The 15,341-nt window shown below is 40.6% G+C and overlaps 1 protein-coding gene across 2 annotated transcripts in view; it reads right to left on the bottom strand.

Annotated features, from left to right (window-relative positions):
- Window positions 1-15,341, bottom strand: part of LOC131983410 (serine/threonine-protein kinase BRSK2-like) — a 131,901-nt gene that overhangs the window by 43,210 nt on the left and 73,350 nt on the right. For both annotated transcript variants that reach the window (XM_059348129.1, XM_059348130.1), the window contains exon 3: window positions 2,274-2,359. In XM_059348129.1, coding sequence (XP_059204112.1) covers window positions 2,274-2,359 — 86 coding nt within the window. The remainder of the gene's footprint in view (window positions 1-2,273; window positions 2,360-15,341) is intronic.

Genomic DNA, 15,341 nt, shown 5'->3' with positions numbered 1-15,341 from the left:
AGTCAGGGAAGGAAGAAACAATAAACTGTCTGGGTCAACTGGAAGATTATAAGCAGTAAAAATATACTGAAGCACAAAATATCTTCTTCTTTAATATCTTTTGGAGGTCTGCATGTTGTTAAAATATTTCTGAATCAATGTGTCATTTAATGATCCTCAAATGTTAAAAAGGAATTTGACAGTTTTTTTATCAATAGGTGCATCAAATCAAAGACCCACTAAAATAAATCTTAAATCTGCATACTGTGGCTGTTCTTGTCCTGAGGCCTTTATCTTTCTTTAACATAATTTATCATTAGTAAAATATGTGCATGTCTTTAAATGTGCAGCAATTTATTCTTTTCACAGTTCCTGAGATGGTCGATATTTGGAGGATATCTGCCAACAGCAGTATTTTATGGTCTTATCTCACTGAAAGTAAAATGAAGATGAGCAGGGTAACAGCTGCTTTGAGAGGACTATAGCAGGATGAAGAGGGACAGATTTCCCTCTGCACGTAGAAAGTCTCCAGTAATGTAACAGAACGTATAAACTGAGAGAGTAAACACTCAGAATCCTCAGTTTAATTTTTCAGCAGCATTATTAAAATAACTGAGTGATAAACTAACTACAGTGCATTGATGCTTCATGTAAATCCTTGAGCCTGTGTTGGTTGGTGTGCCGGTGGTTTAAAATATTTTATCTCTGTCCTGCGTTCATTTGTCTGGGAGACATGCCTGATCCTCTGCAGCTCGTCCTGCAGCCCGTCTTCCCCGTGGACTGATTTATTAGCAGATTAAGATATCTGCTCGAGCGTTTTCCTGTCAGAGCTATTTAAATTAGAAACGTGTTCGCTTGTGATTTGTGAGTGTGAAATTTTCCCACAGCAAACTGTTTGCATCCATGATGACCAGCGGTCCCTGTCCTCGCAACATTAGGAAAACAAATTCCCGCTCCATTTGACAGCAGCGCCTTTATCAATTATTGAACAGCGCATTAAGCCGTGCCACTGGAGCACAGCGGCCACATGCAGCAGATTAATGTATACAATAAAACATGGATATACATTAAAGCTACACAGGCGCAGGAGCAGGTTAAAGTGAGGGGGACCAATAAAACATCTCAGGCTTTAATAAAATCCCTGAGCTCAAACGGCTTCACGGAGCGGAGGTGCTCACTGGTAAATTGTCCTGCAGGCGACAGCCCGGGGTTTAATTCACACATCCTTTATATATCTTATCAGTGTTGTTTGTCAGCTGTTAGAGTCAAGCTTAAACTTTTTGTGCATTGTGAAATATAAACTGTAACAATGCATAAAATCTTCAAATGCATACATTTTTTGGAAACACAGTAAAACAGTTTCTGGATGTTTGTGAAATCTGCAGTGTTGGACTTTGACTTTTGGTTTCACATAGGACAAAAACGCCGGCCTCTTGGATCCTGTACTTGTCTGACCCATCCACCCTGACTGGACCTTGTCGTTCTTTATACTCCATATCCTCACTTACATTTAAGTAATTTAGCAGACGCTTTTATCAAAAGCCACTTACAAAAAAGAGAAACAATCAAGGTATAGTGAGATAAGAGCCATTGGTGCAGCAATAAGTGCTAAGACAATTCTTTAAGGAGTAGAATTGTTGTATGGTAGTAGGAGAATTTCTGTCTTTGCTTTAACTCTTCTTAACATCATCACTACCTTCATAACTACTTCACGCTGCAAACTATAAACTATAAATATGGGTTGTTTTAAGCTGCTTTAAAGCAGACCTATTGCATCTTTTATGTGTGGGAGGTGAGTCTACAACCATTACTTATTTTACAACATTTGGCAGGCTGTTCTTATTCACTATTCATATGAATACCTATGAATGATTCATATAAAACCCACATAATTGACTTGCAGGATTGTGTCTAAATAGAAAGTCAGGTGATAAAGTCAGGTAGTATAAAGAGTGGCAAAGTCCAAGTCAGGATGACAAAACTAAAACATGGTGCTTTTACCCACAAGGCTGCTGTTCGAGTCCTGCGTTATATAACTTACATACAACCCTTATTCCAATAATAGAACATATTGTGATGAGATCCTAACATTATGCTTCTTTAATCCCAACAATTTACCAATGTCAGAAATTAAATTGAGTAAAATATTACCCTTACTAAAAACTACATTTGCAAGAAGTAAATTCAAAGTTTACTTAATCCCTGAAGATTAAATAAAGTGTCCAACTGTACCTGCTCATGCATTTCTTAATACACCATCCTGCATATTAAATGTGTTACTATGTAGTACTTACAGGTATTTCTTATTTTCGTAGACATCATGCAGCTTTAAAACGTGGGGGTGCTCTATGAGTTTCAGGATGGCTATCTCCCGCTCCACCTAGAGAGAAAAAGGAGAAACAAAAGGAGTTACACAGAGACATTAAAGAGATCATCGTCATTAACAGCACACATGGAAACAAACAGTGTAATGGTAACGTCGATGAGGCTGTTTCACTGGGCTGCATCCAGAACCTGCAGCCTGGGAGACACACACACACACACACACACACACACACACACACACACACACACAGTGTGCATTTGTTATATCACATTAATCACACCATGCAGCTCCAGGGAGTTTTCACACCCACGTTGTTCACTGCATGAAACAAAAACTCAAACATTTAACCTCTGGACGGCGTCGCTTGTGAAGCTCCAGGGTCTGTTGTTCTGTACGTGATGCCTGACACACACACGCACACACACGCACACGCACACACGCGCACACGCACACGCACACGCGCGCGCACACACACACACACACACACACACACACACACACACACACACACACACACACACACACACACACACACACACACACACACACACACACACACACACACACACACACACACACACACACACACACACACACACACACACACACACACACACACACACACACACACACACACTGTACTAACACACTCAGGCTTTGGTAATCACATGTATGAAAATATATTTTCTGGAACTTGCAGCGACAACAATTTAAAAATTGTTTTTGTTTTCTCATCAACAGTTAAAGCTGGAGTCGGCAGCTTTTTTGGTTGTTTTGTTTTTTCAGCATTCAGCAAAAAACTCCATTATAACATTTCAGCATTTTGTATGTGTCCAATAGTTGTTGTGGGACATTTCCATTCCCACAGTCATGTCCCTAACATGGATAAAAATACAGTGCTAATCTGAGAAAAAAGATTTTGGAATATCGGATTTAACACCAAATAGAATTACATGGAAAAGGTTAAATAATCAACGGTTGCATAAATGTATGTCACATGCACATTAAGTTTACATTCATGTAATGAGATGCACAAAGAGCTGTGCTGTTATTAAAAATATAACAGGATTATTATGCTGCTTCTGCCAAATGTTTTCAGCTTCTGTTCCACTTATTTTCTCACAGAGCTTCTTTTTCATTTCTTAGATAAATACAGTAATTATTTAATTTAATTCAACAGCAAAGGAGTCACAGAAACACTCAGCAACATGGGAGCTTCAGCTGTTCAATGTCTTTTTTTTATGGTTAATATCAATTTTCCAAATTCTCTCTCTGATCAACAGATCTGGTTTTCTGCCCTCTGATGCAGCAGCTTTGCTCTGGTGATGAAGCTGTGATGAGAGACTGTACGAGCAGTCAACCACCTGACTGAGCTCTCTCACTCCGTTATGACTGCACCGTGTCAATATTTGATGCATCAGTGGGCTCAGCATCATTCCTCAACCGTCATCATCATCATCATCATCATCAGCATCATTCAGAGACCTGGCTGTTCCTCACGACACATCCTACAGTCGAAGCAGGGTGCATAACTAAAGTAAAAGTGCTTGTAAAAGGTTTGCTTCCATGCCTGTCTATGCTCATTTGTAGTGAAGTCTGAAGAAGAAGAAATGTAATAAAATATATGGAGTGTAGTTTTTGATAAAATGTGGATTATTCACCTTCAACCCAGCAGCTCTAAACATCTTTATATTCAGTACAGTTTCAAGATTAATGTCACCAATTCAGGGTGCTACCAAATGTGAAACATTCTCCTCTTATGGACAGTTATGGTGTTAAATAACAGCAAGAAAAGTGTTCTTTGCAGGGCATTATGAAGTTGACCTTTTGGATATAAAGTGTCAAAATGTATCATTTTATCCTGTTAGACATTTGTGTGAATTTCTTTTTTGTTGTTGTTGGTTGTATGGCTCCTCTTGATATAGTTAACAAAATATAACAAATAAATAAGTAAAAAGTGAAAGCAGTACCAGAAAAACAGAAAACAGCTGATAAAATGAAATAAAACCAGTAATACTAGCAGCTCACCAGCAAATCTTATTCAGCTTTAAAAAGAAAGAACTAAAAGCCATTAGTTATATTAAACTAACTTCTAAGTAACAAATCTGCACAGGCAATGTTATGAATATTAACAAACAGATGTAAAATATTTGTCATTGATAATAAGTAAATATGCAATAACATGAGCTTGATGTGACATCAGATGCTGATTTCTATCATATAACACACTTCAGGTTATTATTTCAGGTGAGTGTCCTGAAGAAGAGTGAACTGAAGCTCCTGTAGCTGCTCAGCTCTGTCCTGCCTGCTGCGCTCTGGATTTACTGGCAGTTTGCTCCTCAGCAGGTCGCAGGGTAAACTGAGTTTAGACCTCTGAGCTGCAGAGAAAAACTGTAGCAGCAGTTTGTGCACAGACTCCATCAGTCACACATGATCCTAGCCTGCAGCTCTCAGCCCATTCTGTCCTGAGAGCTTCTGTTGTTACTGTGCTTTCATGGACAAATAGACCCAAAGATGACCTCAAGATGACACAAACAACAGAACTTTACAGAGATATTGTGCAACAATAATCATAAAGGAAGAAATCCATCAGACGAAGAGATACAAGGACGTTCATTCACACACAGCCACAAAAAAGGGACCAGAATAAAATGCTACTGAGCAAGTTGGGATTTGAGAAAAGTATTTCCACTGCTGCTAACTGGTCACAGTAAAACAAAAATCAGACAGAAATCTGCAAATACGTATCAATACATCTGAAAAAATATCTATTTAACATTGTGAAACAGAAATGCTTGGTTATGTTTCAGCACCAAAACATTTTGGTAAAGTTTAGAGAAAGATCACAGTTTGGGTAAAATAAGTACTTCCCAGTGTCGGAAAGCAATGTAATGAAACTACAAGTTTAACTGTATTCTGCAGCAGCTCGCTGGTATTTTTACTACAACCATATCTGCAAAGTGCTTCAATTAGTTTAACTACTTTTTAGTGAATTTTTGTTCTGTTATCTTACTGAAAAAATCATTAATTTTGGGCCATAAAGGAAAGATTTTTGATTTTTAAATTAACTTATCTAAATTTGCTTTTCGAGTGCAACCAAAGACCCTTTAACCAACCCTAATGTTTTGGGGTTTTTTTGGTTGATTTTGGCATTTGTGCTGTGAAGAATGTGTTATCATTTTGAAAACCCAACTGTTTTTAAGGCATCATGCTGGCTAAAACGATGGAACATTACATTTTTATGCAAATAAACACAAATGTAAACACAACGGACGATATTGTATGAAAAAGGGACAGGATCTTGACAACTTTTGCAGATCTCAATAAGTCCATATTGTAATTATTGTGACAGACTTATTGTTATTCACTGATTGTGACTACTTATTGAAGTTACTTTTCAAGTTAACATATATAAGCAACATAAAATAACATCCTTGACTTTTGGTTTTACAGGGACACAAACACAGACAATTTTCTCTGACTTTCTTCATTTCCCCCCCATCATAATATCTTATTTCTACTGCTACTAATTATTATTAACAAATATCAGTATGTGTGGTAATAAGCTGTGCAGAGGACAGGCTGCTGGATTAATGACGTGAAACAAACGCTCTTAGATATAAATGTATTTAGTGTTTGACTTGGTTAAGATCCTGACAAAGGAATCGTCTGCACCTGTAAATGAAATGGAACCCTTGAGAACGGCTGATGTTTCCACCACAGCTGCCTCTTTATCAATATTAGTCTGTTGAAAATGTCAGATCGGTTTCACTCGTCTCTGCTGAGAGAATCGATGAGGGAAACACTGAGTATCAGTGAGGATCTACAGCAGGTAATCAAACTAATCCTTCCTATTGATTCCAGATTCTCATCAGCTTTAAGCTGCAGGAAGACACAGGCGCCATCAGTCAGCTGTCAATCATCGCTGTGACTGCTCATCCTGTCCTCCTGTCCCCCAGTCTGAGTCAGGCTCTGGTGTCCCCGCTTGGGCTGCTGTGACAGGTCTGAGGGGCCGGACGCAGGACGGGACACACCAGAAAATGAAATTTCAGCTCCAACAAAGCCGCCGGTCTTCAAAGGTCTGTCATGGCGAGCGATAGTGGCTGCCAGCAAATAAATAATTAAAGAGGTCCCTTTAATCTCTGGCCCAGTGGTTTCCCAGACCAGACTGTCACACCAGCTTCTGTCCCTCATCCTGCAGCTCTCTCCCAGAGCTGCACACAAAATCTGAGAGCAGATCGGAAAAGATATTTCAAGGACGACCTGGTAAAAGTGAATGACTAAGATTTCCTACAACTACAAGTTAGGGGGCTGAGTAAAACAGTGATTAAAAACAAGATTTATGAATGAATTTATCGTTAGGTCTGTGTCTCGACAATTTGATGAGCTAAACTAAACTTTCTTGTAATGTGGCAACAGCTCATAGTCTTTACTTGGTAACTAACTTACTATAGGAACATTAATAATTTCCTACACAACCTTGATTTAAAAAGTTGGGATGCTGTGTAAAACATCCTGAATTTGCTGTATTCTGTTTTATTTATGAGTGTATACTGTACATTTATCACAACCAACTTTTTGGGTTTGTAATAATTCAAAATATTAACAAAAATTAAAATATTTCAACCTGTGTATTTATTCTAGAACGAATATTTGAGTACACAGCATGCATTTTTCCAAAATGAGATCACTGTAATTCTCTGAGCTTGTTAGCTTGTTAGTCAAATCATACATTTTTTAATTTTTAGACAAGTTTGCAAAACCTGAGAGAAGCTGCTTATGGTCATGATGAAGCTGAGTTCAGCTGGAAAACATTAAAGAGGAGAGACGACCATCATGTCTGCTGCATGTGAAATGTGAAAATGTCCAGCTGGAGTTATTAGATTAGATTCTTGTAGGTTGCTCCATTAAGCGCTTTACTTCATACGTTCTATTATGAGACAGGATGAAAAGTAAAACAGGAAAGTATTGAACCAGGTGAGAAGCCTTGAAGCATTTTATTAAATGTAATCCGACACCTACAACTGTGTGTACACTAAATATCTTCCAGTAGGGCAAAGTAAACTTCACACACTTCAACATTTTGCTGCCGGACGAAAATCCCAGGAGAACCGCTGTTACTTGTAAAAATAAATCTGTATCAAATTCATTTATTCTAACAACATCTCAACTTTAATGACGTCCACAGCAGCCAGAGGTTCTCCACTCAGGTGTGACTCGTTCCCACCAGCAGGTGAACACAGCGACTGATGTCTGGGACGGATGCAGGTGCAGAGCATCAGCACATCACATCTAATTAGCCTCGTTTTCATCTCCTCACATCAGTGAGACACAGTCACGCACACACACGGTGTAGCGTGGCAGAGGCTAATTAAACACATGTACAAGGTAAACAGACGCTCAGCCCCCTGCCCTCAGCGAGCGCAATGACGCTGACGTTTATTAGGCTCGATTATGACCCATATGGCTTTTTAATGTGAGGTAATAAACTGTGTGTGTGTGTGTGTGCAGTGGTAGAAACAGGAGCTGTAACATAGGTGGCGGCTCACAGCTGGAGGACAGCGTGTGTGAAGCGAAGGCTCACACTCGTTCAGGTTTCAGGGAGTTTTTTCTCAGAGGGTCAGCTCAGGTCTCAGCCTCCTCCAGGTAACTGAGTCTCAGCTCTTTAATTCTCATCAGCACCGGGCTGTCTGGTTACTGTGATCTCCTCTGAATCCTGTCCTGTCCGCTCACCTCATTTATCTCAGGCTCATCCTCTCAGTAGAGCCGAATTAACACAAATGTTTCCAGCTGTGTTCGCTGTCATTAAAAAGGCATTAACATAGAAGCTGTTATCAAGTTAAGTCATGCATAATGCAGACTGAAACCAGAGGTAGCTGATACATTAATACCAGCCAATTATTGCTTAAGAATATGTTAATGTATTGGATCTATATCAGATTAATGCCAAATATGTCAGTGTGATGCATCACAGCTCAGTCTCTCAGGAACACACTGGACCATTCTGAGTCTCATGATTAACATCCAGAGTCAGCATTCAGTGCAAACGCAGAGACGAATGTGTCCTTTATGAAGCGAGACATAAAGTCAGTGTGCAGAGGTCGATGCAGGAGAAGTCCCAAGTCAGGATGTTAGCAATTAACAGGAACTTTGACAAATGAACATTATTTTGTTAAAAAATGTGTTATTTAAAGAAGGGTAGCTGAGAAAATGTGTTGGTGTTGGTCTACAGCAGGGGTTGGGCTCTTCAGGCCGCCTGCAGTGGCTCCTTGTGGCTGTTATTTGTTTAATAATATGTTTAAATTTTAATTTAACATTTGTGTAGACCCAAAGCAATTTGCATTCTTCGATTGTAAAAATGTGCAGCTTATATACGGAAGTAAAAAAAAAATTATTTACATTTTGGTCAACTTAAATGTACATCATAGCCTACGAAAGTCTACAGCACCTTATCCTCTAAATTTTGCCAACTTCAAATCTAGTTTTAAGTTTCCCTAGCAAGGCTATCTTTCAATTCCAAATCTCCTGAGATATTTCTTCATATTGATAAATGCTCATCATGACCCATCAGTAAAGCTGGTAGACTAGTTTAGACTTAGTAGGCTGTTATATCGTCATTGTAAGGCTTAAAATAAGGTTTGCGCCTCCATTCAGACATTTTTTCCCTTGTTTCTGTCAACAGTGGCTCTTTTGCTCATAAAGGTTGCTGCCACCTGGTCTACAGACTCAACCAAGACTTCACAGGCAGGTAGTGGATTTAATCCCAAACCTAATTCAATATATAAGATTAATCATTACGGAATAATTCTTCATTCAACTCCAAATGGACGCCGCAGTTCATGGGTGGATTACAAAGCTTCTTGAAGAGGATATGATTGCATCAGAACATTATATTTATTTGTTACTATTTAATATCGTATGTGACATTGTTAACTTTTTAAGTGTCCAGTCGGCCTTTCAGTGGATTAGATTATGGATTGCATTTATTAAAAGCATGATTTGGTGCTGACTGAACAAGAGTTGAATGATTTCTTTGTGAAGAAGAAGTCAGTGCTCTCAGCAGGCAGACACATATTTCAAATGATGCTGCAGCTTCACTACAGATGACAGAGTATGAGCCTTTTTTTTTTGATGAATCATGCAGTGTGAAAGTGGAGAAATGTTACAGTGAGTGAAGTGTGATACCACTCACTGCTCACCACTTTCAGTGAATGAAAATAAAGAGACTAAGTAAGATGATATAAGAAAAAACTGAGAAATGCAAATGTCACCGCTACATTTTTATTAATGACTAATCAAAGCAGACAGGACGTAAATCACAGCACAGACAGATGAGTCTACTCAAGTGTGATCCGTCCACATTTTCTTTCCCTTCACTTAAGATTTTGTGACACGTAGGCAGTGAAGATTCACAGTGTGAAGCAGGCGGCTGGAGAAGATTGATAGTGACCCTGAAGATGTGCCATATGGACAGTGACTCAGGCCCTGCTGCACTAAACTGCATTCACAGTGAGTCAATTTTGCGACACACCTTCTTGAACACACGGACTGACTCATTCATTAAAGAGCAGAAACACAGTGTTCATCACAAACACACTCCTCCGATAATGTAAGTTTGGCCTCAGACCACAGAAACCCAGCCAAACACACACGCACACGCACACACACGCACACACACACACGCACAGCTTACAATGTTAAAAAAGGGCAGTTCTGAGTGCCAGATATTAGTAGTTATTTATTTTACCACATTTAGGTATTTGGTAAGGAGTGTAGTTACAACCAACTGGAGTGTTCAACTGTACATGAAAAACAAAGCTGTGTATTTGGCCATGTTTCGGCTACAATATGAAGAGGCTATAACCAACATATAGAGAATATGGATGGACAGACTATATGTACAGTAAACTGCAGGGAAGACTTGAGAAGTTCACAACAGTCAAATTATATACTGACGATTTGAGAACAGAAAAGCTTTGCTTCCTGCTGTCAGTCACCTGAAGCCCCTAAACTCCTCACCTCTATTTTGCAACAATAACCACTGAAATATGGTACAGAACACTAAAAAATAGCCCATCTGACATTTTCTAATGCAGTTTTAGATCTTTTGTACTGATGATTGAACCAGGAAAGGTTGAAGCACTTGTCAGTCACACCTGACATTGTGTATGTTAGGTATCTATACCACCATCCTCTCAAACTTATTGTCTCAGTGTCAGACGGTATTCGATGATGAGCGGGGAGAACATTTGAAATCAGGCAAACAGTAAGGATTGAACGCACTCCAACATCTCAAGCTTCAGCAGCGAGCGTGTTGGCATGACCCTTATTGATTCTCCTCTTTAAGCCTGATCTCTGCAGTGTTTGGCCCCTGACAGGCAGGTGTTGTGTTCACAGCCCGCTGAGGGGCCTGACTCATGCCAGCAGCCTCCTCCAGTCAGAGCCTCCATGCGTGATGGCTTCTCTTAATGAATTATGAGGATTGAGTCAGGTTACAGCGCGCTGCTTCCAAATCCCCATTTAATTGAAACACGATACAGAGCTGAGGGGCACGAGGGGCGATAAATTGGAACATCCGCTCTGTAATCAAACCGCCATCTGTTGCTATGACGTCCAGAGATCCTGGAGGAGAGCGGGAAAGCTGATGAGCAGAGGCCGGCCCGCTCCGGTACCCAATCACGGTCGGACGGCAGCGGCACGATCAAACGGCCACCGATGAACAATTCATGTGATGGCAGCCGAAACAGAAAAATGCTGGAACATAAATCCATTCAGAGGAACGACAGAAAGACCAGGACTGGGACCAGGTCTGCTCCGGGACACAGTCAACCAGGAGCGGAAGAGGAGAAGGAGGAGGAGGAGGAGAGGAAAGAAAGAGAGATAGAAGATAGAGATAGAAGAGGTGATGGGAGATGAAGGAAACCAAAAGAAAGGAGAGAAAAGCAAATAGGAACAGGAGAAGAGAGGAAAATAATGAACAAGAACAGGAGAGAAAGAGGGAAATGGGATGAGGAGAGAGGGGATAGGTAGAAAGAAAAGAAAGATTAAGAGATGAAAGAGGTAAGGAGAGAAAACGAGAGTAATGGAATTGAAAAGAAAAAGTATCAGGGAGAGGAAAATAAAAAGGGAGAGGATGGGAGGACAGAAATGGAACACAATGGAGAAGAGGTGATGGGAGATGAAGGAAACCAAAAGAAAGGAAAGAAAAATAAAGAGAATGAGTAGAAGAGAGGAGATGGAACAAGGGAAACAAGATGATTTGACAGAATACAATCAACGACAGACTCGGAGGACAGAACAAGACGAGACAGGATGTCTCAGCAGGGAGCGTCCTGCGGCTGCTGCTGCCGGGCTGCCGGGCAACAACCAGGCGGCGTGCCCGCTTCTTTTCTGTTTCAGACGTCTGGTGGCGAGTGAGACGGAGCCAGCAGCCTTCACGGCCTCCTCACTGAATACATTAACAACAATCAGGCGGAGCGACGGCTGACGTGACGGTGAGCAGATTAAGGTCAGCGGTGAATCACGGGAGAAGAGCAGATGCTCTCTTCTGCACTGGATCGCAATCAGGATCCTTTCACTCATCTGTCGCCCGCTCCGTCACCGCTCCGTCACCTCGCTGTCAGCCGGGGCAGCGCAGGTGAAGACGTCCAGATCAACGACAGCTTCAAAGTCCAGCAGGGACAAAAACACTGAAGAGACCTGAGCATTATTTCTACTTCACTTCTGTCCCCGACTCTCACAGAGAACTCCTCTTTATAACATCTGTAAACAGCGTTTCTGTCTGTCCAGCTGCTGACGAGAGAAGTTCCAATTTCATAAAAAAAGAGTGACATTTAAAAGAAATAATTTTGCTTTTACAGTTCAGAATTGAATCATCTACTCATCAATTAAAACATAGACTAATACAAAAATAATATAATTATTAATTTCAGGATATTTCTAGTTTAGTTTGTACTGTATAATTTAAATACAAACAAGAGAATATTTAACTGCGTTTAAAAAAACAAAAGATTTTTATCAGTTATTTACTTTTTCATAAACACTAAAAGGCTGAACAAATTTTTGGAAATGATGGCACGTTCCAGCCTGCAGGATGGACATTTTTTTTAGGAAATAGAATAATTTAAACTGTATTTATTTAAATGTACAGGTGTCAAAAACTAATTATGATATTCTCCTAAAAAGATGCTGAAGCTGATCCACAGCTGCTCCTGAGAACACAATTGATTTTTTTATCTTTAAGTATCAGGTGTGAAACCAAACATGCTGTTATCATAGATGCTTATCAACAGACACACTGAAGGCCTGGTTTTCCATCATGTAACACACACACACACACACACACACACACACACACACACACACACACACACACACAGTGGGTCAGTATTGACGCATTAACTCGAGCAGCGAGTCGTTGAGGAGATGAAATGAGTGCGGTAACGCGTGAGAAGGTCGGGTTCGACCTCTGAGGGGCTCACAAACACAATCTGCTGCACTTCAACTGGAAAAAGAGATTTAATCACACACACGAACAAACACACACACACACATACACACCCTGCCTTGCCACATGCTTGTTCCTGTACTTTCATGGTTATCACACAAGTGTTTTAACCCTCTGAACCCCATCAAGTATGTTTTCTTTGAAAGACTAAAGAAACTATTAAAAAAGACATCAGAATTTGAACTTTCTGGCGGTCCATGAACAGATCATCGGTTTATACGAAAATTTCTGTAACCAAAACTTGTGTTAAATGTTGATATTTGTGTCAGAAACTCTTTATTTCACATATGTAATTTAAGAGCAGAGAGGAGAGGACCGGAGAGGCTGTTTACACAGAGCAGAGAGGAGAGGACAGGTGAGGCTGTTTACACAGAGCAGAGAGGAGAGGACAGGTGAGGCTGTTTACACAGAGCAGAGAGGAGAGGACCGGAGAGGCTGTTTACACAGAGCAGAGAGGAGAGGACAGGTGAGGCTGTTTACACAGAGCAGAGAGGAGGGGACAGGAGAGGCTGGAAACATGAAAAAAAAAAAAAGATATAATGACATAAATTCTTCTAACTGTGTAATTCTGCACAAAGACATGTTTGAGTTCCCACTTCTAGCCATGATTGTGCTGATTCCATAGAGCTGCAGGACATTTTTCAATTTTATTGAATGTAACTATAGAGTTTGTTTGTTATTACTCTGGTCTGTTGTATTCTATGAACTTAGCTGCCTCAAAGTGGGTGAGGAGAATGGGAATGGGTCCATTCTGTGATACAAAAGACAATAAATCTAAATTCATCTTGGTCCTTGTAAAGAAGTCTTCAGACCAGATAGCACGTCTGTGACTCAGCCTGCAGTATCTGAACTCCTGATAATGAGTCCTGGAATGAGCTGCAGCTTTCTGTCTGTCTGTCTGTGTCTGTCTGTCTGTCTGTCTGTCTGTCTCTGTCTGTCTGTCTGTCTGTCTGTCTGTCTGTCTGTCTGTCTGTCTCTCTGTCTGTCTGTCTGTCTGTCTGTCTGTCTGTCTGTCTGTCTCTCTGTCTCTCTGTCTCTCTGTCTCTCTGTCTCTCTGTCTGTTTGTTAGCGGCTAATGCTAGCAGCTCAGGATGCTCCACCTGTGGTTCCTCTAATGAGACGCTCCATTAGCAGCAGTGAGACTCTCCTGTAAATGCCAGGTTTGACACCTGGGTGCAAGGCAAGGTGATGCTGCGGCCTCTGTAAGGTGCTGATCCCTGAAGTAGTGCTGGAAATGTCAGGCTGCTCATCTCACCAGGAATCTCACACTCACACACTCTCTCACACACACACACACACACACACACACACACACACACAGTCACATGATCGCAGCAGATGGACATGTGTGGTGGAGACAGGAATAAGTTAATGATGTTGATACAAGTGAGAGTAGAAGGTGACACACTTCTGAGAATTTAAAGGAATCTGCAGGATTTATTTCTGCTCCATACTTTGTGTGACATCTTCCTTTTTGGATTATTGGTTGATGAGTGTGAGAGGCTGCATTTGAGTAGGGATAGCATGTGAGCTACAGTGCAGTGTGCTGGTTTGACCAGGAACAATAATGATGCTCAATGTCTTCACTCTTCCACTGAAATATGCGTACAGCCTCCTCTCAGTTACTGTCTCTTTAAAGGAGAAATCAGGTCAGAAATAATTTTCTTCCAAAATGATCCACAAGAGGGTTTTTGATCTATCAGCACTGTTTGTCAGCTCTTCTTTTTTAAAAACATATTAAAGCAACATTACATAACTATTTTCAACTAAAAATAGCATTGTGATGTTACACTGACTTGTAATACAGAGAGTATCTATTATTCCCACTCTGAGCCCTGAAAACCTAGTCCTGCTCTGAGAACTGCAGGGAGATGGTGCTTTCATGGCACAAATAAACCAACTTTGATTTACTGAATTTGGTGAAACTGGTTCATATTTTATGGAGAAAATATTTCCTTGTTGTCCATAGGCCTGCCTCAGAGTTTCCAGAGAGACAGAAAGCTTGACTTTTTGCTAAAATAATACTAAACACCATCTGCTCAGCTGGCTCAGTTAGCTGTGCTGCAGAATCAGGGATGTTGGTGTTTATACTGCTAGCACAGGAACCTCTGACCACTGGAAGGAGGTTTTCAGGCCCCGGGCAGCAGTGTCAGTGTCATGCCAGAACCGGAGCCGGTTGAGCGGCAACCTAACTGGGTTCAGAAGCCCCTACAGACAATATGGCAGAGAGGTGACAGAGGTCGTTGACAGAAGAAGCAAAGAAGAGAAAAAGAAGGTGACCGAGCAACAGGCTGCTGGACAAGAGTATATCTCGGTCCAGCTTTAAGTCGTTGGTGAGAGTTTCCTGAAATAAAAGTCTGATGTTTGATGATGTTGATGTTTGGCAGAGTTAGGAAATATGTTGACTTGATAGTTTGTTGATCAGCTGTTCATGTATATGAGGGTGAAGTAAAAGTATTGCACTCTAAAACTGTAGTGGTAGTAAATGGAAAAAATACCAACTCTACAAACTGTTGCTTGAATGATTTA

The sequence above is a fragment of the Centropristis striata genome, chromosome 2 (genome assembly GCF_030273125.1).
Source record: "Centropristis striata isolate RG_2023a ecotype Rhode Island chromosome 2, C.striata_1.0, whole genome shotgun sequence".
In the NCBI taxonomy this organism is placed as follows: Eukaryota; Metazoa; Chordata; class Actinopteri; order Perciformes; family Serranidae; genus Centropristis; species Centropristis striata.
This window is presented reverse-complemented; position numbering and strand designations above follow the sequence as displayed.